This window comes from Muntiacus reevesi, chromosome 6 (genome assembly GCF_963930625.1).
Source record: "Muntiacus reevesi chromosome 6, mMunRee1.1, whole genome shotgun sequence".
Taxonomy (NCBI): Eukaryota; Metazoa; Chordata; class Mammalia; order Artiodactyla; family Cervidae; genus Muntiacus; species Muntiacus reevesi.
In genome coordinates, this window is record NC_089254.1 from 76,134,575 (window position 1) to 76,160,002 (window position 25,428).

The 25,428-nt window shown below is 39.2% G+C and overlaps 1 protein-coding gene across 2 annotated transcripts in view; it reads right to left on the reverse strand.

Annotated features, from left to right (window-relative positions):
• The window catches only part of SUGCT (succinyl-CoA:glutarate-CoA transferase), a 727,590-nt gene that overhangs the window by 102,837 nt on the left and 599,325 nt on the right, over positions 1-25,428 (reverse strand). For both annotated transcript variants that reach the window (XM_065938550.1, XM_065938545.1), the window contains one exon: positions 6,128-6,191. In XM_065938550.1, the coding sequence (XP_065794622.1) occupies positions 6,128-6,191 (64 nt within the window). The remainder of the gene's footprint in view (positions 1-6,127; positions 6,192-25,428) is intronic.

Sequence of the window (25,428 nt, forward strand, 5' to 3'; positions counted from 1 at the left end):
ACGTAAATTCCCTGAGCATGAAAGTCCAGCTCTCACGAAATATTTCTTCCTCACAGCACAGATAAGCATCGTTGATGGAGATCCCTAAGTTATATCAGCGACAGTAACTTGGCTCATAGGGCTTCTCCAGTTCCTGATGGAAAGACATTCCTGGGGATGCTATTCACTCCTCCTGTTTCCTCCCTGCTCTCGTAGGAAGGAGTCACTCTAGCTATTCATTTCTCACTGAATGGTAATAATGTCTACGACCCTGTCTCACTGTAACGGGACTTCCAGAGAAGGCTGCAGGCACTCAACGTCAAATCATCTGAGAATACGCTGATTTATTTAGCTCTCAGGGCATTGCCATGGGTTAAGAGTTTAATCAAGTTAAAACTAATTGAGGGCTTTGGGAAGTACCATGGCTAGTCTATTTGAAAACCCACTTCCCTGCCAGCTTTCTCTCATTCTGTTAACACTCTGTAGAACCTTCTTCCCATCTCTGTCCTCTTTTCTTACAGCTTAGCCCTGGTCCCTGAAGGAGTATGTTCTTTCTAGAAGATAGATTATACACTATACACAATGTGAAAACTTTACACACTCTTCCTGTTGTCATCTAAAAGATCTTCCTACCTGGAAGAAATAACTTACCTCACCTTTCACTCTCAGATTGGTTTTACTTAGATAAGAACCAAAATATTTAAACTTTATGGAGGAATAAAAGCTGAAACTTTTGTTCCTCTTTAATTTGTCTTTTTTCCTAGTAAGATTTGTGACAAGTTTTCCCTACGGCTGTTATTCATTATAGTAATTTAACTAAACTTTGAGGACTTGTGATTTCTGAAACATCATCTAATTTTCTAAGTAAAGGGAAGAAAGAAAGCTAAAAGTAACTTTTTAAAAAGCAAGCTGAAGCCTTGTATAGCACAGAAGAGGAAGATTTGTAACTGTGCAAGATACTAGGTGGTCACTGCAATTAATATATGTACTTCAAACTGGAAAGAAACTAAAGACATAAAATAAATCTCTTTCAGATAGCTTGCATAGGTAGCCAATCAGTTCATAAAAAACGCATATTGCTTTAAATTGTCAAAAAGTCATTTTAGTTGTTTTTCATCTAATAGTTGTTTATCCTAATCATCATCCAGAAAATATCTGTTAAGTACTACCTTGGTATAAAGAATGTTGGTTAGAGTTAAAATGACAGTGTCATTGCCCTTCAGGAACTTACAAAAGAAAGATGTTTCAGATCATCACTTATTAAAAAAAAGTCTTGGAAAACATTCAGAAATACAGTATGTTAGATCATCAAATAAAGAAGTACATTCAAATTCTAAAAAAGTAGCCATAAAATCCAAATGTCAATATTCCAATAATTTGGTTTGAGCTACATTAATTCATAACTCCAAGAGATGGTGAAGGACAGGGAAGCCTGGGGTGCTGCAGTCCATGGGGTCACAGAGAGTCGGACACGACTTAGTGACTAAACAACAACAATATTAATTCATAGCAATGACTGTTCTTCTTGAACCCAACGCTCCCTAGCTAAAAATTGGTACAGGTTCCAAATATGAATATTAAAATATAATGAGAAGAAAAAACTTTAAGAAAATTTTATTTAAAAGAACTTGAAGCTGCTTTCTGAAAACAGATCAGGGGACCAGCAGACAAAGGTAATTCAATTTAAAATCATTTTGTAGGATAGAACACTGCTGCCTTCTCACAACCCTGACACACTCACCACTCAAATACTTCCCAGAAGTGCTACTAGAATCAAATAACGACCACGCACATTCACCAGGAGGTATCGGGAACAAGTTATGGTGAGAAACTTTAGAGTTATGTGTCAAATTGTATTTCAGTGACATCCTTTGAAGTTTGGAACTCAGCACCAAGACTGTTTTGGCACCTACACAGTACATGGGAGGACAATGTGTTCCTTTTTGGCTAAAAGGCCAGTAGCCAGTGGTAATCACAAGAAGATGAAAATGGAGAATGTGCTCAGTGGAAAGTGGCACTCCTTCCATATGTGATAACTAGTGTAAGATCCTCCCACTAAAGTCACAAACAAGATGATGTTTATATGATGGCCTTTTACTGAGGAAATGTGGTCTGAAATTTAATGTCCTTTTTTTCATTTCACTAATTAATAAAGTTTTTTTCAATTTCAAAGCTTAAAATTCAGGACATTAGAAGTTTTACAAAAAATTTTGGTGGTCTAGTGGTTGAGACTCCTTGCTTCACTGCATGGGGCACAGGTTCAATCTTTGGCCAGGGAATTAAGATCCCAGATATCAGGCAGTATGGTCAAAAATTTAAAAAAAGAAAAAGAAAAATTTCCATGAAGTTAGAACCATTTTAGAAATCATACCTAAAAGCAGTCAATGAGAGCATCTTCCAAAAATAGGTTTGAGATTCTTCCCAAGCTCTTCCTCCAGGTTTCATTCCCACCCACCCCCCACCTCCACTCACAGCTCAGATAGTTGAGATCTGAGACCTCAGCCTAGATCTCCTTTACATTTTGATTTGTCTCTAACGTGATCATTAGCGCCTCTTGAGGTCTTATTGTCCTGGCCTCTGGCTACCTCCCCCGGGTCCCCTCTATTCCAGCCCTTTCTCAGTTCCTCCAGCACCTTGCTCAGCATCTCCACACCCTCCCTCAGCCCACAGCAGTTTGGCCCAGCTGGCAACTGGTCATCAGTCATATGTCTGTCTACACTCCATTCTCAGGGACAGCTTTCCTGACCTGCACTCTAGGCGAGGTCTTCCTCATCTAAGCTTTCAGATCATTCTGCTGTTGCCTCTGGTTCTCCATGGAAATGCCCATCTCATTTTTCTGAACTTATTATTCAAAAAAAAGAATCTCTGGCAAACTGTAAGTTCCATGAGTGACTGGGCCTGTCCTGGCTACAACTTTACTACCAGAATATCATAGAGTGTGTGCAACATGGTAGGCTTGGTGACTTGAGTTATGTGTGTGAATGTGGGTGTGTTTAAGGTTTTATCACTCAACCAGGTTACCTTAGTTAACTGTGAGCAAATTAGTAACTTGTGCCCAATGTGATGACATGTCTGTCACTAAACTAATGGTGAGCTAAAACTAACGACTGCTCCACTCACTGGGGACTTACAGAACACGGAAGACTCAAGTTGGGCAAAGAGAGACATGATGCCTTTTCTCAACTCTACTCCAATTAAGAATCAGTTTTTTTCTCTACCTTTAACTGTAAAATAGGCTATAAAGGTCAAATGAGATAGTAGCTTAACAAACAATGTATGGAAAAAGAACACCAGTACGAGCAAAACTACAACTCACATTTACAGATAATTCATGAGCATTAACCAGTTAGCAAGCTTTAACTCTGACAGGCATATACACAAATTAAATTTCATAACTGTTTACTAGAGATTGAAGGTAGTGGGAAATGACATGAAAAGATAGCATGCTACAATAGATATAAACTAATAAAGGAGACAGTTTGGACTATACTGCTTGGTTTATTTCAATATGGATAATGCTTATAAATATTGGAACAATGTATTCAGTGCTGACAATAATTATTTAAGTAGGAAAAAGAAATTTTGAAGAGGTAAATAATTTCCCATCCCTGTTAAAAGTGTATTCAACATTGGTAGACTAGTAGTTTTAAGGTTTTAATCAACTAGCATCTCCTATAGAGGACCTCTAATATGAGAATCTGAGGGAATGCTGTGGATTTATGCCTCTCTTTAAAAGGTGCCATAAATATTATTCTCCAAGAAACAAGTTTCTAGTAATGACTAAGACAGACAATCCTTCAGGCAAATAAGTGCAACGTATAGAAAATTCAGTACTGTTCACAAGAGGTTCACTAATAACAAAGGATGTATAAATAAATAGTTTTAATTATGATTGTCACTGTAAATGTAAAGATGGAGTTATATATGTGAAACTGTAGAGCTACATTTAATGAATTAAAAAATGTGTCTCCACTGGCTAACTAGAAAACAGTGTAGCATAAAATCATTTTTACCTCAACTCAGCTTGCCTGTTTGATAAATTCAACTCATTGGGGCATTATGGGAAAATCTGAGCTATTTCTATGGCATTCATGAGGTCTCCAATGAAGACATCCCTTACAAAGAAATGCAGAACTGTCATTGATAAGTAAAATCAATGAAAATGACAATCCACAGAAAAAATTTAATTATTTACTGATAAATTCTCTTTGCATTTAATATCTCTTGTCCTATTTGAGTGGCCTGCTACTGAGGCACACTGAGCAGTAACTTTTTATCTGATGTCTATGAGTGGAATTGCCTCTTCCCTTCATGGGGAGTCCGGATGTGCTGCCCTCAAAAGACACTCAGATACTAGTTCCAAAAATAATCTAAACACATGCATTTTACCTCAAATCTGAGACTTCTTTTATTGATAATTCTACAGAGAGAATATAAGGTTAGTAAATAAGATAGACATAGCAAAAAGATGCCTAGGTCCTATCAAAATTAAAGAAACAAAAATAAAATTTTCCAAAAGGAGATTTAAAAGAGATTGCTGTACGTCTTAGAATTTTATCAGTATATAATATATGCTCAATAATATAAATGAATAAATGATTTTCTTAGCTTTTACCAACATCCTGTTTTTTTTCACTACTTGTCTATAGCCCATAGCTGTGTTGGTGGTTTAGTTGCTAAGTTGTGTCTGACTCTTGCGACTTCACGGACAGTAGCCCGCCAGGCTCCTCTGTCCATGGGATTTCCCAGGCAAGAATACCATAGTGGGTTGCCATTTCCTTCTCCAGAGAATCTTCCTGACCCAGCAATCTAACCCACATCCCCTGCATTGCAGGCGTATTCTTTACCACTGAGTCACCAGGGAAGTCCCATACCCTATAGCATTTCCCTGTTAATATGTGATCTCAATCTCTGATATACTTATACCTACTCTCTCTTACTTACCTCCCTTAATTCAATATAATGTTCTGTATACTCCTAAATATCAGAATTTCCTCCAATGTACTTTATTCATTATACTTCCCTCTTCTCATTCTTTTCATTTGGCTAATGGCCATGTCTAATCTGTTCTGGGACATTTTTATCCAGCTGCTCCCAAATCTTATAATTAGATTATACCCCCAAACAACTTAATAACAGCAGTTATTCAAGAAATGAGATCTGATACCTATAGAAGTAAACACTTATGCCATTTGACTGAGGTGACTGAGGGATTTGAGAAATACTCAAATTTCAAGCAAGGCAAACAGGGTATAGTTTCAAGAAAACAATAACCAAAGTTATATTCTAACTAATTTTATTATTCTGTTAGAATTAAAGAAAAAATAAGGGAATGATTTGCGTGTAGTTTGGAAAGAAAGGAACTCGGTGGACAAGTACATAGAGGGGCTTTCCAGCAGTGGCCAGAACAGATACAGCAGATCTGAGCAATAGTAATTTCATGATTACTAGAGAAGTATGGTCTATGGGGGCTGATGGGTTGATTGCAAGCTGTCACAACAATTTGGATACTCTGAGAGTTAGGCTTGAGGCTTCCGGCTACTGGAAAGAGAACTCTCCCTGGACCTGAAAAACTTGTCCATTTACTTTAAGGCCAAAATGTCTTCAGTGAGTCTGTTGGGTATAAGTCAACTTCTACAAATTCAATATATTTTGGACTTACTGAAAGCATTTGGTTTTTTGATCTCAACAAAGCTAAGATCCATACCCTAAACCATAGTATGGGAAGGGAAAAAAAAATGCCCTGGCCTGAGAAGTCAACAGCCTTGCTTGGACACCACCTCTATTGTGCCTGGCTTGCTTTCTCATCATCATATGAGCCAAGTGCAATTTCATAATATTTTCCACATCTATCACCATCTATCTGTTGGCAGTAACATACAGCACTTATGTGAGTCCATGATTCCACACAATGGAGTTACATAATACAAGTAATTTTTGTCACCCAGACAATCACAGTGAAAACACAAGTCTATAGCCTTAGCAAACATGCTTGTGGGTATGATTCTAGGATTCCCCTTTTATCCAAAATAAAAAATTTGGATAATGTCTTTACAAGCTGTTTGGAGGCTCATCAGTTACGTGCAAATATCAGCACATGGAATAAATTTATGAAGAAAGGAGTTAAGAAAAATAAAGATTTTCAAACCTGGGACTGATATCTTCCCCACAGTTGGATGCTGCATCTCCATAATGAGGTCATTGTGTAACACCTAAAATGTAAAAAAGGAGAGAAAAATTACTTACAAAGTAAATTTATCTTCAATCTCCAGGGATGTGAAAAGCTACCTATTCAATCCATTGAAAAAAATGATTACAAAACATAGAGATTTTTGAGATATTAATTTGAAATTATTTCAGGTTAAAATATTTTCATTTTATATTAAACCAAGTGAAGCCAAAAAGAATTAGAAGACTCAAGGACAAGCCAAATTCATTTTTATAGTCTTCTTAGTCTTAAAAATGCTATTTGCTCTTAAATACAGGGTGTGATTCCCCTCTTTTCATCTATTTTTGATCCTCTAAATATTAAAGCTCAGTCTCTTCCTCCATGATCTCAAGCAGGATTAAACCAAGGTCAACTGCAGAAGGACAGAATATGAGAGGAAACAGGACCTGGAACAGAGTAGCCCACTGTAGTACATATGTGCTCATAGCAATTTCTTCAGTGGAAGGTGTGGGGAGTCAGTCCAGTTTGAAAGGTGAATCAGAATATCTAGGAGGCCCAGGGACTACAGAAAGTGGACAAATCAAAGACACTGTGACAAGCCATGAGCAGAGCCACCTGATAGGGAGCCCAGGTTAGAGTAGATCCTAGTCAGAGGCCTGAGCAGGAGATTGAAAGAAAAGATGTTCTCAGTGGTCACAAGACCTTACTCATAAGACCAGGTTTTATAACTAGGACAAACTCAGAAAACTAGGACAACTGAGAAAAAAGTCAGAAATCCCATTGTGGAGGACTGATTCAATCTATGCACTGGATCAAGACAGGTATTTGGTGTCTCATCAAAAAAGTGGGTCTTCCCAGATGGCACTAGTAGTAAAGCACCCATCTGTCAATGCAGGAGACATAAGAGAAGCAGGGTCAACCCCTGGGTAGGGAAGATCCCCTGGAGGAGGGCATGGCAATCGACTCCAATATTCTTAACTAGAGAATCCCAAGGACAGAGCCTGGTGGACTACAGTTCATAGGGTTGCAAAGAGTCAGACACGTTTGAAGCGACTTAGCACAGCACAGATCCAGAAAACAAGGTAGACTTGACCTCAGGCTTAAGAGTCAAGGCAGTTACTAGGACAGGGGTATTCTATCCAATCAGCAGAAAGGTGGCTTGATGCTGAATCATTTGGCTACTCCCCTTCATGGATCACAGCCTTATTGTGGTGAAGGGACTTGCATAATTCAATGAAGCTATGAGCCATGCCCTGCAGGGTCATCCAAGACAGACAGGTCAGATCATTGTGAAGAGTTCTGACAAAACCTGGTCCACTGGAGAAGGAAATTGCAAGTATTATTGCCATGAAACCCTATGAACAGTATGAAAAGACAGAAAGATATGACACCAGAAGATGAGTCCCCTGGGTTGGAAGATGTCTAATATGCTACTGGGGAACAGCAAAAGGCAATTACTTATAGTTCCAAAAAGAATGAAACAGCTGGACCAAAGTGGAAAGAGCACTCAGTTGTGGAAGGGTCTGTGGTGAAAGTAAGGTTCAGTTCTGTAAAGAACAGTATTGCATAGGAACCTGGAATGTTAGGTCCACAAATCAAGGTAAATTGGACACAGTCAAGCAGGAGATGGCAAAATTGAACATCGACAACTTAGGAATCAGTGAACTAAAATGGACAGGAATGGGCTACTTTAATTCAGATGACAGTTATATCTACTACTGTGGTCCAGAATTACTTAGAAGAAATGGAGTAGCCCTCATAGTCAACAAAAGAGTCTGAAATGCAGTACTCAGGTACAGTCTCAAAAACAACAGAATGATCTCAGTTTGTTTCCAAGGCAAACCATTCAGCATCACAGTAATCCAAGTTTATGCCCCAACCACTGATGCCAAAGAAGCTGAAGTTGACTGGTTCTATGAAGACCTAAAACACCTTCTAGAATTAACACCAAAATTAAAAAAAAAAAAAAAAAAGATATCTTTTTCATCATAGGGGATTGGAATGCAAAAGAAGGAAGTCAAGAGACATCCTGAATCATATGGAAGTTTGACTTTGGAGTACAAAATGAAGCAGGGAAAAAGCTAACAGTTTTGTCAAGGGAACACACTGGTCATAGCAAACACCCTTTCCCAACAATCCAAGAAATGACTCTACACATGGATATCACCAGATGGTCAAAACCAAAATCAGATTGATTATGTTCTTTACAACCAAAGATGGAAAAGCTCTATACAGTTAGCAAAAACAAGAGCTGGAGCTGACCATGACTCAGGTCATCAGCTCCTTACTGCAAAATTCAGGTTTAAGTTTAAGGAAATAGGGAAAACCATTAAGCCATTCAGGTATGAGCTAGATTAAACCTATTATGACTATACAGTGAAAGAGACAAATAGATTCAAGGGATTAGATCTGCTAGACAGAGTGTTTGAAAAACTATGGACAGAAGTTTGTAACATTGTACAAGAGGCAGTGACCAAAACCATACCAAAGAAAAAGGAATGCAAGAAGACAAAATGGTTTTCTGAGGAGGCTTCACAAATAGCTGAAGGACAAAGAAAAGTGAAAGGCAAAGGAGAAACGGAAAGATATACTCAACTGAAAGTAGAGTTCCAGGGAATAGCAATGAGAGATAAAGCCTTCTTGAATGAACAATATGGAAAAAACAGAATGGGAAAGACTAGAGATCTTTTCAAGAAAAGTAGAACTATCAAGGGAACATTTCATGCAAGGATGGGCATGATAAAGAATAGGAATGGAAAGGACCCAGCAGAAGCAGAAGAGATAAAGAAGAGGTGGCAAGAAAACACAAAAGAAATATACCAAAAGGTCTCAATGACCCAGATAACAAGGATGGTGTGGTTAACTAACTGCATTCTGGAGGGTAAAGTCAAGTGGGCCTTAGGAAGCTTCGCTACAAACAAAGCTAGTGAAGGTGACAGAATTCCAGCTGAGCTATTTCAAATCCTAAAAGATGATGCTATAAAAGCACTGCATTCAATATGTCAGCAAATTTTGGAAAACATCAGTGGCTACAGGACTGGAAAAGGTCAGTTTTCCAATCTCAAAGAAGGGCAATGCCAAAGAATGTTCAAACTACCAGGTAATTACATTTATTTCACATGCTAGCAAGATTATGCTCAAAATCCTTCAAGCTTGGTTTCGCAGTACTTGAATCAAAAACTTCTAGATGTGCAAATTGAGTTTAGAAAGGCAGAGGAACCAGAAATCAAATTGCCAACATTCATTGGATCATGGAGAAAGCAAGAGAATTCCAGAGAAACATCTAATTCCGCTTCATTGACTACACTAAAGCCTTTGACTCTGTGGATCACAACAAATGTGGAAAATTCTTAAAGAGACAGAATGCCAGACTACCTCACCTGTCTCCTGAGAAACCTGTATGAAGGTCAAGAAGCAACAGTTAGAACCTTACATGGAACAACGACAGACTGCTTCAAAATTGGGAGAGGAGGAAGAAAAGTCTGTATATTGCCACCCTGCTTACTTAACTTACAGGCAGAATACAGCATGCGAAACACTGGGCTGGATGAATCACAAACTGGAATCAAGATTGCCAGGAGAAATATCAACAACCTCAGATATGCAGATGATACTACTCTAATGGCAGAAAATGAAGAGGAACTAAAGAGAATCTCAATCAGAGTGAAAGAGAAGAGTGAAAAAAACCGGCTTTAAACTTAAAATTAGAAAAACCTGACATCACAGCATCCACTCACACCATTTCATGGCAAATAGAAGGGGGAAAAGTGGAAGCAGTGACAAGTTTTATTTTCTTGGGCTCCAAAATCACTGCAGATGGTGACTGCAGGCATGAATATAACTGACACTTGCTCCTTGGCAGGAAAGCTATGACAAACCTACACAGTGTATTAAAATTCAGAGATATCACTTTGATGACAAAGGACCATGCAGTCAAAGCTATCATTTTTCCAGTACATATATAGATGTGAGAGTTGGACCATTTAGAAGACTGAGTGCTGAAGAATTGATGCTTTCAAATTGTGGTGCTGAAAAAGACTTTTGAGAGTCCCTTGGAGAGCATGGAGATCAAACCAGTCAATCCTAAAGGAAATGAACTCTGAATATTCATTGGAAGGACTAAATGCTAAAGCTGAATCTCTAATACTTTGGCCACCTGACATGAAGAGCCAACTCACTTGAAAAGGTACTGATGCTAGGAAAGATTGAAGTCAGGAGGAGAAGGGAACAACAGAGGATGAGATGGCTACATAGCATCACTGACTCCATGGACCTGATTTTGAATGAACTCAGAGAGATAGTAAAGTACAGAGGAGCCTGGCGTGCTGCAGTCCCTGGAGTTGCAAAGAGTCAGACACGACTGAGTGACTGAACAAAAACAACCACACTTGGCTCCTAAAACAGAGCTACTTAAATCCTTGGCACAGAGAGGCTGTCGTTTTTTTCCCCCTGGGTGGGCAGGAAATAAAAGCTGCCAGAGATCAAGTGCCCTCCAGCTGTAGGTAGAGGATGTGATGAGGGCATGGAACTAGATTCTAGAACACAAAATTTGAATTACTGGAGGAAACATATTGTGTCACACACAAATGAAAATGCTATGAAGTTGTTTTTGTAAGTTAGGTCTTTACCAGTTGGAGGCAACCTGTGTATACTGCATCAAAGAACCCCCAAATTCAGTTTATTATTACTATTACTGCATCTTATTGAGACGCATATGGGTAAACTACATACAGAGTACCTGCACCGTCTACCAAAAGCAGAGCTTCTCTTGTGCTATTCTGTACATGGATCTAAAGGGCAGATGCTTTGAACTGTGGTGCTGGAGTAGACTCTCGAGAGTCCCTTGGACTGCAAGGAGATCAAACTAGTTAATCCTAAAAGAAAACAATCATGACTGTTCATTTATAAAGAATGCTGATGCTGAAGCTGCAGCTCTGATATTCTGGCCACCTGATGTGAAAAGCCAACTCATTAGAAAAGACCCTGTTGCTGGGAAAGATTGAGGTCAAGGAGGAGAAAGGGACGACAGAGGACAAGATGGTTGGATGGAATCACCGACTCAATGGACATGAGTTTGAGCAAGCTCCAGGAGATGGTGAAGGACAGGGAAGCCTGGCGTGCTGCAGTCCATGGGATCACAAAGAGTCAGACACGACTAGGCAACTGAACAAAAACAGCAAAAAGGGCAGAAGTATTGCAGTGGCCCAGTGAACTTATGGACCACAATTTCACACTAATATCCTAAAGAGTAGTAGTTGTAATAGTTCTATAGCATTTTGAACTTTGGGTTAAAGCAAGATTTGCATATCCCTATCTTTATTATAATCTTTCCACAGAGCAAAAAAGCATGAAATAAATAAACTAATAAACATGTTTTTTGGGACCTACCGAGTTGACCAGTGGTTAAGAATCCACCTTCCAATGCAGGGGATTCAGGTTCAATCCCTGGTTGGGGAACTAAGATCCCACATACTGAGAGGCAACCAAGCCTGAGTGCCACAACTAGAGAAGCCCACACACTGCAATAAGCCCTTGCGTTACACACTACAACTAGAGAAACTGCACACTGCACCTGGAGAGAAGCCCCCACGCCCTGGAACTAGAGAAAACCCTGCAATGCAACAAAGACCCAACAAAGCTCAAAAAAAAAAAAAAAAAAAAAAAAAGAGTTTTCTCACTTGGAAAACTCAGGGAGAGAGGACAAATTTCCTTAGTTTTATCCATTTTCAGTGAGCTTATTGGTCACATTATGGAATAAGGCATCAAGAAGACAACCTCCTGGGTGACTTTTTAAGGTGAGAACTATAACCCTTCTGTGGCTAAATATTCTGGCTTCCAGTGTTTTCTTTGGGAATGGTTGCCACTTTGGGAATGATGTTTTTTAAATGACCATGTCAAACCTCCTCATTAAGGGTGAAGCCAATGCCAGAAGGAGATCCTTTCTAGGAATGCCTTGCCTTTCTTTTGGAATCACCAGCTTTGCAGCCGAGAGCTGGCCAGTGAAAATTCTTGCCAGTGTTAGAACTGCGCTATAATTTCATTCTCAGCACCCGCCCAGCACAGCCTCCTCCTTTGTGGGGGTGGGGGCTAAATGCCAACTCGAGGTGTTAAATCTCAGTTCTACTGAGGACAGGAACAAAAATACCACGCTAAATTTCACTTGAAACAATTATCTGCACACTGAATCATTCTTCTCTTCTCGTATCTCTGTTGCCCTCCTGACTACCTCTTTGTAATAATACTGCAGTGCTACTCACAAAAGACAAAAGTGAGTGTTCTTAGCTAAATATAACTTAACTGATAGTGTTAAAATTAATTAACGCTGAATTTTAATCATGTAGCAAACGTGAAGTGTCAAACGTGAAAGGGTAGCTGGTAAAGGTCAAGGGACAGATGTCAAAGTTTTACAAAGCAGAAGCTAGCAGCTGACTGAAGTTTTGCATGAAAGCAGCGTAAGGACTGTACTCCCTTTAGTTCTTCCCCCACTGATGCCTATATGAGACATTCCCAAGATGAAAATTTCTTATCAAATTGGATCAATTCCTTTGCATTGAAAATTGTAAGATTTAAAGCAGAAATACACATTCTTCTTGTGTTTGCAAAGCAAGGTAATACCATTTCTAATTTGCTGGAGTGTTTGTACAATTATGAAGTAAATGGGCTACGCCAAGCCCCCATCTTCAGAAAGAATTGACTTATTCCTCTGCTTGGTGGCCACCTCCCCATAAAATGTGAAATCAGAGGTCCAGCAAATTCCATAGGGTTTCTTTGTGAATCAGGTCAGATAATCTCAGAACAACTGAGACTGTGGCAGTGCTGTCCCTGGAAACCCTGCCTGATGACTCGGAATGTTAGGAAACTCTCCAGCCTTGTTTGTGAGGCGAGTCCTGCTCTGTTCAATAACATATTCGAGAACCTCAGGATCCAGGCAGTCTGTCTAGATTTTAACAGAACTCTTTCCTGCTGCACTTTAGACCTTGGTTCCAGTCTAACTTCACCAGAAATGCAGGAACTGCCACTTGCTACCATTTGTATAACATTTCTCTTGTAATCCTTACTAAATATTTCCTTTTCCTTCTCTCATCCAAGTGCAACACTCTGATCTCTATTACCTTAACCAAGAAACTCAAATGTAAAGTGTTTTCTTTTCTGACCACTAACAACGTAATGGGGGCCTCAGCCTTAGGGAACTTCAACTGCCATTTTCCTTGAAGGAAATTTCATGCCTGGAACCTCAGTCTGGTCACTCAGGATATTCTCTGTTGCATAATGAGTTATTTTAAACTAAGGGGAAGGACCTTCCCGAGAATTCTGATGTTGTACTTTGTCCTTCCTTTAACTTATTTTATCTTCCTTCAATCCTTCATGGTTTGGTAGCTCTTCAAAATTGAGTTTCTTCTTGAAATTTCAAAAGCCTCTTCTTGATAAGAATAGAATTGTAGACAGTGCACCAATCTCTCTAGCAAAGTATCAGGCCTATTTAAAATAAGGTCTCTCATTCTTCCTCAAGAGTTTTACAGATTGACAGCCTAATGATAGAGTCAAATGGTGATGTATTAATGATGGGGGGAAAGAGTAAATGTATACCTTAAAGCCATGTGGGAAATAAAAGTTTAAGTGAGAAAGTCTTTTTATAAAGCCCTATGGTAGGAATGGCAGAAAAAAGTCTGTAATATAGTACTAGCAAGGAAAGAATATGTAGGGGAAAAAAAACAAAAACACAAAAATCAATACCCACTATATAAGCAGTGTGGAGAAGGGAATGGCAACTCACTCCAGTATTCTTGCCTGGAGAATGCCAGGAAAAGAGGAGCCTAGAAGGCTATAGTCCATGGAATCACAAGAGTCGGACACGAACGAGTGACCCTGACACACACACACATAAAAGCAGTGAAAATCTCTAGGAAAAGCAAGTGATCTGAGTCAAGAGTAGAATTAGCAAGCCATATACAAAAAATAAATAAATAAATAAGAGAGAGAGAGAGAGAGAGGATTGGCATTAAGTGATGAACACGAAGTTCAGCTCAGTCACTCAGTCGTGTCCGACTCTTTGCAACCCCATGGACTGCAGCATGGCAAACCTCCCTGTCCCTCACCAACTCCCGGAGTTTACTCAAACTTATGTCCATTGAGTCAGTGATGCCATCCAACTATCTCACCCTCTGTCATCTCCTTCTCCTCCCACCTTCAATCTTTCCCAGCAACGGGTCTTTTCAAATGAGTCAGTTCTTCACATCAGTTGGCTAAAGTATCGGAGTTTCAGCTTCAGCATCAGTCCTTCCAATGAATATTCAGGACTGATCTCCTTTAGGATGGACTGGTTGGATCTCCTTGCAGTCCAAGAGACTCTCAAGAGTTTTCTCCAGCACCACAGTTCAGAAACATCAAAGGATGGACACAAAGGATATGTGTAAAAGACCTTATCAAAAATCAATGTAATACCATCAATGACATTAACAAAGATGCACAAGAGAGAAACAATCTATCCATTCATGAAAGAGCTGAGAGTAAAAGGATTAATGAACTGGCATTCAAAGTGCCTATATTTAGAATGTAGGCAAAAAGAGACCTGAGCCAATTTTTTACAACACAGTTTCCATTCCATAATGAAGGAGTAATATCCAATGAGAAAAAGTAAGTAACTGTGTATACCTTGGAAGGAAAGGAAAAGATGTAGGTCAAGGAGGTCAGTAAAAGTCACAGAACAAAGATGATATTGAAATAAAGCATAAGGTTAATTGCAACGATACATATAATAACAGCAGCTTTTGCTCAACAAAACTCAAGGGTCAGACATTGTGTCAGGAACTAAAGAGTTACTTCCATTTAATCCTCCTAGTGAGAGGATTAATTAACTAGATAAGAATTGCTATTGCCTGCATTTCTACTAATAATATGATGAAAGCCTAAAGTGGTTAAATAAAATGCTCCCAAGATTTTGTAAATTAATAAGTAGCTGACCTTGGATTATAATTTAGGTATGTCTGACCCTAAACTCTTAACCACTTGGAGACTTACTAAAAGAAAAAAAAAAAAGTAGAAAAGCATCATTTGATTTAACATTAGAATAACTACTTGATGTGGTCAATTCTGTAAAATAAATTAGTCCATTTATTGGGGGGGGGGGGGGGAATCAGCCAAACGGATTGCCTGACACCATGCAGCCCAATTAATGAATACAGTGAACTGCTCCTTTCTAGGAAGCCAAGGATATTCTGGCTTCCACAGAAACAAAGGTTGTGGAAAGAGGAAGCATTCTGGTCTGGGCTGAGATTTTGAGGGGGATCACTAACCAAACTGATCACATGGACCACAGCCATGTCTAGCTCAACGAAACTATGAGCCATACTATGTAGGGCCCCCCAAGACAGACGGGTCATGGCGGAGAGTTCTGACAAAATGTCATCTACTGGAGAAGTAAATGGCAAACCACTTCAGTATTCTTGCCTTGAGAAACCCATGAACAGTGTGAAAAGGCAAAAAGATAGGACACTGAAAGATGAACTCCCTCTGCAGGTTGGTAGGTGCCCAATATGCTACTGGAGGAGAGTGGAGAAATAACTCCATAAAGAGTAAAGAGATGGCACCAAAGCAAAAGCAACACCCAGTTGTGGATGTGATGGGTGATGGAAGTAAAGTCCAATGCTCTAAAGAGCAATATTGCATAGGAACCTGGAATGTTAGATCCATGAATCAAGGCAAATTGGAAGTGATCAAATAGGAGACGGCAAGAGTGAACAGCGACATTTTGGGAGTCAGTGAACTAAAACGGACTGGAATGGGTGAATTTAACTCAGATGACCATTATATCTACTACTGCAGGCAAGAATCCCTTAGAAGAAATAGAGTAGCCATAATAGTCAACAAAAGAGTCTGAAATGCAGTACTTGGAGGCAATCTCAAAAATGACAGAATTATCTCTGCTCATTTCCAAGGCAAACCATTCAATATCACAGTAGTTGAAGTCTATGCCCTGACCAGTAATGCTGAAGAAGCTGAAGTTGAACACCCTATGAACACCTACAAGACCTTCTAGAACTAACACCCAAAAAAGATGTCCTTTTCATTATAGGGGACAGGAATGCAAAAGTAGGAAGTCAAGAGCTATCTGGAGTAACAGGCAAATTTGGCCTTGGAGTACAAAACAAAGCTGGACAAAGGCTAGCAGAGTTTTGCCAAGAGAACGCACGGGTCATAGCATACACCCTTTTCCAAAAACACAAGAGAAGACTCTACATATGGACATCACCAGATGGTCAATACTGAAATCAGATGGATTATATTCTTTGCAGTCAAAGATGGAGAAGTTCTATACAGTCAGCAAGAACAAGACCAGGAGCTAACTGTGGCTCAGATCATGAACTCCTTATTGCTAAATTCAGACTTAAGTTGAAGAAAGTAGGGAAAACCACTAGATTGTTCAGGTATGACCTAAATCAAATCCCTTACAATTATACAGTGGAAGTGACAAATAGATACAAGGGATTAGATCTGACAGACAGAGTGCCTGAAGAACTATGGATAGAGGTTTGAGACATTGTACAGAAGGCAGTGATCAAGAACATCTGCAAGAAAAAGAAACGCAAAAGACACAATGGTTGTCTGAGGAGGCCTTAAAAATATCTGAGAAAAGAAGAGAAGCTAAAGGAAAAGGAGAAAAGGTAAAATATTCCCGTTTGAATGCAGAGTTCCAAAGAATAGCAAGGAGAGATAAGAAAGCCTTCCTCAGCCATCAGTGCAAACAGAGGAAAACAATAGAATGGGAAAAACTAGAGATCTCATCAAGAAAATTAGAGATACCAAGGGCCTATTTCATGCAAAGATGGGCACAATAAAGGACAGAAATGGTATGGCCCTAAGGGGCTTCCCTGGTGGCTCAAAGGTTAAAGCATCTGTCTGACTGCAATGTGGGAGACCCAGGATCGATCCCTGGGTCAGGAAGATCCCCTGGAGAAGGAAATGGCAACACTCCAGTATTCTTGCCTGGATAATCCCATGGATGGAGGAGCCTGGTGGGCTACAGTGCACGGGGTCACAAAGAGCTGGACACGACTGAGTGACTTCACTTCACTTTCACTTTAACAGAAGTAGAAGATATTAAGAAGAGGTGTCAAGAACACACAGAAGAATCATACAAAAAAGATCTTCATGACCCAGATAACCACGATGGTGTGATCACTTACCTAGAGCCAGACATCCTGGAATGTGAAGTCAAGTGTGCCTTAAAAAGTATCATTACAAACAAAGTTAGTGGAGGTAATGGAATTCTGGTTGACTATTTCAAATCCTAAAAGATGATGCTGTGAAAGTGCTGCATTCAATATGCCAGCAAATTTGGAAAATTCAGCAGTGGCCACAGGACTGGAAAAGGGCAGTTTTCATCCCAATCCCAAAGAGAGACAATGGCAAAGAATGTTCAAACTACCACCCAATTGCACTCATCTCACACGCTAGTAAAGTAATGCTCAAAATTCTCCAAGTCAGGCTTCAACAATACATGAACCATGAACTTCCAGATGTTCAAGCTGGATTTAGAAAAGGCAGAGGAACCAGAGGTCAAATCGCCAACATCTACCAGTTCATGAAAAAAGCCAGAGAGTTCCAGAAAAAAATCTACTTCTGCTTTATTGACTATGCTAAAGCCTTTGACTGTGTGGATCACAAAAAACTGTGGAAAATTCTGAAACAGATGTGAATATCAGACCACCTGACCTGCCTCCTGAGAACTCTGTATGCAGGTCAAGAAGCAACAGTTAGAAATGGACATGGAACAACAGACTGGTTTCAAATAGGGAAAGGAGTACATCAAGGCTGCATATTGTCAGCCTGCTTATTTAACTTACATGCAGAGTACATCATGTGAAATGCCAGGCTAAATGAAGCACAGGTTGGAATCAAGATTGCTGGGAGAAATATCAATAAACTCAGATGTTCAGATGACACCACCCTTATGGCAGAAAGCAAAGAAGAACTAAAGAGCCTCTTGATGAAAGTGAAAGAAGAGAGTGAAAAAGTTGGCTTAAAACTCAACATTCAGAAAACTAAGATCATGGCACCCAGTTCCATCCCTTCTTGGAAAATAGATGGGGAAACAAAGGAAACAGTAGGAGATTTTTTTTTTTTTTTTTGGAGGGGGGGGTTCCAAAATTACTGCAGAGTAACTCCACCCATAAAATTAAAAGACGCTTGCTCCTTGAAAGAAAAGCTATGACCAACCTATACAGCATATTAAAAAGCAAAGACAGTACTTTATCAACAAAACCCTGTCTAGTCAAAGCTATGGTTTCTCCAGTGGTCATGTATGGATGTGAGAGTTGGACTACAAAGAAAACTGAGCGCCTAAGAATTGATGCTTTTGAACTGTGGTGTTGGAGAAAACTCTTGAGAGTCCCTTGGACTGCAAGGAGATCCAACTTGTCAATCCTAAAGTAAATCAGTTCTGAATATTCATCAGAAGGACTGATGCTAAAGCTGAAACTCCAATACTTGGGCCACATGATGCAAAGAACCGACTCATTGGAAAAGACCCTGATGCTGAGAAAGATTGAAGGCGGGAGGAGAAGGGGATGACAGAGGATGAGATGGTTAGATGGCATCACCACCTCGATGGACATGAGTCTGAGTAGGCTTCGGGAGTTGGTGATGGACAGGGAAGCCTGGCGTGTTAAAGTCCATGGGGGTCACAAAGAGTCAGACATGACTAAGCAACTGAACTGAACTGATCTAGAGGGTGATCTTGGGCAAAGCATGTAAGTACTCTGAAGTTCAGAACCCTCAGGAGTCAAAACAGGACAATGATATCTGCTTCTCAGGAGTTTGTGAGGATTAAGTGAGATAAAAAATGTAAAGCAGTGAGCATGCTGCCTTGGACAGAGTAAGCTCAGAATGAAGTGAAGTGAAGTGAAAATCGCTTATACATGTCCAACTTTTTGTGACCTCATGGACTATACAGTCCATGGATTTCTACAGGCCAGAATACTGGTAGCCTTTCCCTTCTCCAGGGTATTTTCCCAACCCATGGATTGAACCCAGGTCTCTCACATTGCAGGCAGATTCTTTACCAGCTAAGCCACAAGGGAAGCCCAAGATCAGAATAAATGGCTGTTTTTCATTGTTGATAGACTAGGTTCAAACTCTAGTTCCATCAAGGACCAGCTATGTGGCTCTGAGGAACATTTGTTCACACAACAAACAAATGTTAAATGTATTAATGGTAATGATTAATAATAAGTATTAAATGCATACTAATGTGCTGTGAAATAGTTGTGAAAAGAAGAGAAGTGAAAAGCAAAGGAGAAAAGGAAAGATATTACCATTTGAATGCAGAGTTCCAAAGAATAGCCAGGAGAGATAAGAAAGCCTTCCTCAGTGATCAATGCAAAGAAATAGAGGAAAATAACAGAATGGCAAAGACTAGAGATCTCTTCAAGAAAATTAGAGATACCAAGGGAATATTTCAGGCAAAAATGGGTTTGATAAAGGACAGAAATAGTATGGACCTAACAGAAGCAGAAGATATTAAGAAGAGATGGCAAGAATACACAGAAGAACCATACAAAAACGATCTTCATGAGCCAGATAATCACAATGGTGTGATCACTCACCTAGAGCCAGACATCCTGGAATGTGAAGTCAAGTGGGCCTTAGAAAGCATCACTAGGAACAAAGCTAGTGGATGTGATGGAATTCTAGTTGAGCTATTTCAAATCCTGAAAGATGATGCTGTGAAAGTGCTGCACTCCATATGCCAGCAAATTTGGAAAACTCAGCAGTGGCCACAGGACTGGAAAAGGTCAGTTTTCATTCCAATCCCTAAGAAAGGCAATCCCAATGAATGCTCAAACTACCACACAATTGCATTCATCTCACACGCTAGTAAAGTAATGCTCAAAATTCTCCAAGCCACGCTTCAGCAATACGTGAACAGAGAACTTCCAGATGTTCAAGCTGGTTTTAGAAAAGGCAGAGGAACCAGAGATCAAATTGCCAATATGCACTGGATCATCAAAAAAGCAAGAGAGTTCCAGAAAAACATCTATTTCCACTTTATTGACTATGTCAAAGCCTTTGACTGTGTGGATCACAATAAACTGTGGAAATACTGAAAGAGATGGACATACCAGACCACCTGATCTGCCTCTTGAGAAACCTGTATGTAGGTCAGTAAGCAACAGTTAGAACTGGACATGGAACAACAGACTGGTTCCAAATAGGAAAAGGAGTCCATCAAGGCTGTATACTGCCATTCTACTTATTTAACTTATATGCAGAGTACATCATGAGAAACGCTGGCCTGGGAGAAGCACAAGCTGGAATTAAGATTGCCGGGAGAAATATCAATAACCTCAGATATGCAGATGACACCACCCTTATGTCAGAGTGTGAAGAGGACTGAATAACCTCTTGATGAAAGTGAAAGAGGAGAGTGAAAAAGTTGGCTTAAAGCTCAACATTCAGAAAACTAAGATTATGGCATCTGGTCCCATCACCTCATGGGAAATAGATGGGGAGACAGTGGAAACAGTGTCAGACTTTATCTTTTTGGGCTCCAAAATCACTGCAGATGGTGCTTGCAGCCATGAAATTAAAAGATGCTTACTCCTTGGAAGGAAAGTTGTGACCAATCTAGATAGCATATTAAAAAGCAGAGACATTACTTTGCCAACAAAGGTCCGTCTGGTCAAGGCTATGGTTTTTCCAGTGGTCATGTATGGATGTGAGAGTTGGACTGTGAAGAAAGCTGAGTGCCGAAAAATTGATGCTTTTGAACTGTGGTGTTGGAGAAGACTCTTGAGAGTCCCTTGGACTTCAAGGAGATCCAACCAGTCCATCCTAAAGGAGATCAGTCCTGGGTGCTCATTGGGCGGACTGATGCTGAAGCTGAAACTCCAATACTTTGGCCACCTCATGCGAAGAGTTGACTTATTGCAAAAGACCCTGATGCTGGGAGCGATTGGGGGCAGGAGGAGGAGGGGACAACAGAGGATGAGATGGCTGGATGGCATCACCGACTCGATGGGCATGAGTTTGAGTAATCTCCGGGAGTTGGTGATGGACAGGGAGGCCTGGCATGCTGTGATTCATGGGGTTGCAGAGTCGGACACAACTGAGCGACTGAACTGAACTGAACTGAAGGGAAACCGGGTCACAGCAAAAAAGGAAAGTCCTGCCCTCAAGAAGCATATGTGTATGTGCTCAGTCCTGTCCGACTCTGCATCTCCAAGGACCCTAGCCACCAGGCTCCTCTGTCCATGGAATTTTCCAGGCAAGAATACTGGAGTGGGTTGCACTGGTCTCTTATTATTACACAATCTGTTTATTTTTCTGCTACATTTTTAGTACTTTGAACTTTATCTGGCACTATCTGGTAGATGTTCAATAGTATATATAGGCTTTATTTAGTTAAATGTATTAGTTATTAATATTTGCTTATTTAAGTAGTAAGTGGCTCCTTTTGGTTTCATTTTTGTACAGATAGGGGAGATGGAAGGAGTACTCTTGTTTGAAGCTTTTAATAAATCCCTAAAGTTCTCTTGACCCAGAACTATTTTACTGGGTTTCCAAAATATACTCATTTTTAAGAACGTAATTGTCAGGTTCCATTGTTCTGTTGTAATTCCCTCAGTTTCCTCAAGTTTTCCAGGTGATCTTGACTCTTTCCTAGATACTGCACATTTCAGAGTGCTGAGTAGCTGAGAAGCTCTGCAAGGATCATAGCCATTAACCATGGAAAAAACCCAAAAAGGATAAATCTAGGAATTCAGCAAAACAATGGGCATGACATTTACATGTAAAGCGAATCTAGCCACACTTGAAGAAAATAATCATAACATTCTTGAGAAAACTTAGAAAACCATTTCCAAAACATGTAATATTCACATAAGCAGTTTAAGAAAAAAAGCACTGGAATAATCTGATTTATTGTACTATATATTTTATCAGTGTAGTCTTTACTTTGGCTCAATAAAAAATATTTGAAAAGTTACATAACTGAAGGCATAACTTAAAATTAACAAGTCAAAAGTTAATTCAAATGTTCCTGAAAACCATGACCACAAAAAAGAGCAAAGATAACATATAAATTCATAAAAACTTGCACAATGGAAATCAGATTTAAATGCTGACATTTTTGGTTTTCTTGTTTCTTTTGAAACAATTACTGTAACCTAACTTTTTTCTGGTGCTAACAATGCACATGACACAGACTTTCCCTTCTTTTCTCTAATTAAAAATACTAATATTAATCATCCAAAGAGGTATTATAATATATATCATAGTTTGAATTCTAATCAAATGACCACCCATGCACCCAGCTTAAGAAACAAAACATTAACAAAATGTTTTCAGTCCTAAATTTGCCTCAATCCCTCCATTCTCCATCCCAAAATAATCATTTCCCTGAAATTTTTATCATTTCCTTTTTTTAAAATCTGTACTTCATATTCACATATCTCTTGATAATTTAGTCCTTGCTTTCACCTATTTATATCAGTGAAGTCATGAGTCTGCATCCTTCTCTGACTTGCTTTTTCTCTCAGCATTGTTAGTTAGATCCATCTAATTTTGAAGCTTCTGGCCATGGCCCAATCGTCATCATTCATGTAAAGTATGCCATTACATAAACTTATCATAATTTATTAATTCATTCTACTCTTTTGTTGTTTCCAGTTATTTCACCATGATAAGTCATGCTGCTCTTAACCCATCTCTTTGTGCAAAATACATTTCAGCTTATTTTTCTAAATGATTTATCAACCATTCTTACCAGCAGTGAATATTATTTTCAGTTGCTTTATATCCTTAGCAAAACTTGATGTCCTCAGAGTTTTTAGGTTTTGCCAATCTAATTCTTGTGTGATGTTATCTAACTGAGGCTTTAGACTTTATTTCCTTGACTGATTGCATTACCAATCAGTTCAGTTCAATTTAGTCTCTTAGTCCTGTCCGACTCTTTGTAACCCTGTGGACTGCAGCACGCCAAGCCTCCCTGTAAATCACCAATTCCCAGAGCCTACTCAAACTCATGTCCATTGAGTCGGTGATACCATCCAACCATCTCATCCTCGGTCGTCCCCTTCTCCTTCTACCTTCAATCTTTCCCAGCATTAGGATCTTCTCAAATTGAGTTAGTTCTTCACATCAGGTGGCCGAAATTTTGGAGCTTCAGCTTCAGCATCAGACATTCCAATGAATATTCAGGACTAATTTCCTTTAGGATTGACTGGTTTGATCTCCTTGCAGTCCAAGGAACTCTCAAGAGTCTTCTCCAGCACCACAGTTCAAAAGCATCAATTCTTCGGTGCTCAGTTTTCTTTATAGTCCAACTCTCACATCCATACAAGATTACTGGACTAGATGGATCTCTGTTGGTAAAGTAATGTCTCTGCTTTTTAATATGCTGCTAAAATTGACCATAGCTTTCCTTCCAAGGAGCAAGCATCTTTTAGTTTCATGGCTGCAGTCACCATCTGCAGTGATTTTGCAGCCCAAGAAAATAAAATCTCTCACTGTTTCCATTCTTTCCCCATCTATTTGCCATGAAGTGATGGGACCAGACACCATGATTTTTGTTTTTTGAAAGTTGAATTTTAAGCCATCTTTTTCACTCTCCTCTTTCACTTTCATCAAGAGGCTCTTCAGCTCCTCTTTGCTTTCTGCCATAAGGGTGGTGTCATCTGGGTATCTGAAGTTACTGATATTTCTCCCAGCAATTTTGATTCCAGCTTGTGCTTCACTCAAACCGGCATTTCGTCTGATGTACTCTGAATATAAGTTAAACAAGCAGGGTGACAATATGCATCCTTGACATACTCCTTTCCTGATTTAGAACCAGTTCTAACTGGACCTGTATACTTGTTTCTGGACTTGCTTCTTGCAGGTCAGGTGGTCTGGTATTCACATCTCTTTCAGAATTTTCCAGTTTGTGGTGATCCACACAGTCAAAGACTTTGATGTAGTCAATAAAGCAGAAATAGATGTTTTTCTGGAACTCTTGCTTTTTCTTTGATCCAGAGGATGTTGGCAATTTGATCTCTGTTTCCTCTGCCTTTTCTAAAACCAGCTTGAACATCTGGAAGTTCATGGTTCACATATTGTTGAAGTATGGCTTAGAGAATTTTGAGCATTACTTTACTAGTGGGTGAGATGAGTGCAATTGTGTGGCAGTTTGAACATTCTTTGGAATTGGAATGAAAACTGATCTTTTTCAGTCCTGTGGCCACTGCTGAATTTTCCAAATTTGCTGGCATATTGAGTGCAGCACTTTCACAGCATCATCTCTCAGGATTTGAAATAACTCAACTGGAATTCCATCACATCCACTAGCTGTGTTCCTAGTGATGCATCCTATTAACAATAAGGTTGAGTATACTTCCTCTGCTTGTAGGTATTTATATTTCTTCAGTGAAATGCTTGTTCAAGTGATTTGCATGTTTTTCTATTGGCTTAATTATTTTTTCTCATTGACTCATAGAGTTATTTATATAATCTGGCTTTAAGTCCTTCATTGGAACATAAATTGAAAATATTATTGTTTTATTTTTTCACTCACTTGCTAATGAAAGAAATAAAAGGGGACTTATATGAATGGGGAAGCATATTATGTTCTTGGATAGGGAGGATCAACATTATAAAGATGTCAATTCTACTCAAATTTACCTTTGAGGAGGTTCAATGTAACTCTTACTAAAATCCTAGCAAGGTTGTTTGAATCTATAAAAAGCTTATTCTAAAATTTATTTGGAAAGACAAAAGTCCCAGAATGACTTAAGAATTAAGCGAAAGGGAATAAGTCTATATAACATAAAGTTATATCATATAATTGCTCTATACTACATCACTGCTAAGAGAGTATGGAATTGGCAGAGGGATAAACACATAAGTTGACAAAATAGAAAGCTCAAGACATATGTCCACACAGATGTTCCCCAACAATATCTGGCAAAGGTGTAAATGCAGTGGAAGAGGGCTAGACTCTTCAACAAATTATATTGGAGCAATTCGGGAAAAAGAAAAAAAAAAGAACCACAACCTAAATCTCATCTCATAACTCAAACAAAACTTAACTCAAAATGGATCATGGACTTCAATATATAATTTAAAACTATAAAATCTTAGAAATAAATATTTGGCATTGCTCTAAAAAGGATCACATTAAGGGGATGAACAAGCTAAGACTAGGAGAGATATTTGCAAGCAAAATATCTGACAAAGAAACTATTATCTGGTATATACAAAAAGAACTCTTGCAACTTAACAGCAAAAGAAAAATCTAATTAGAA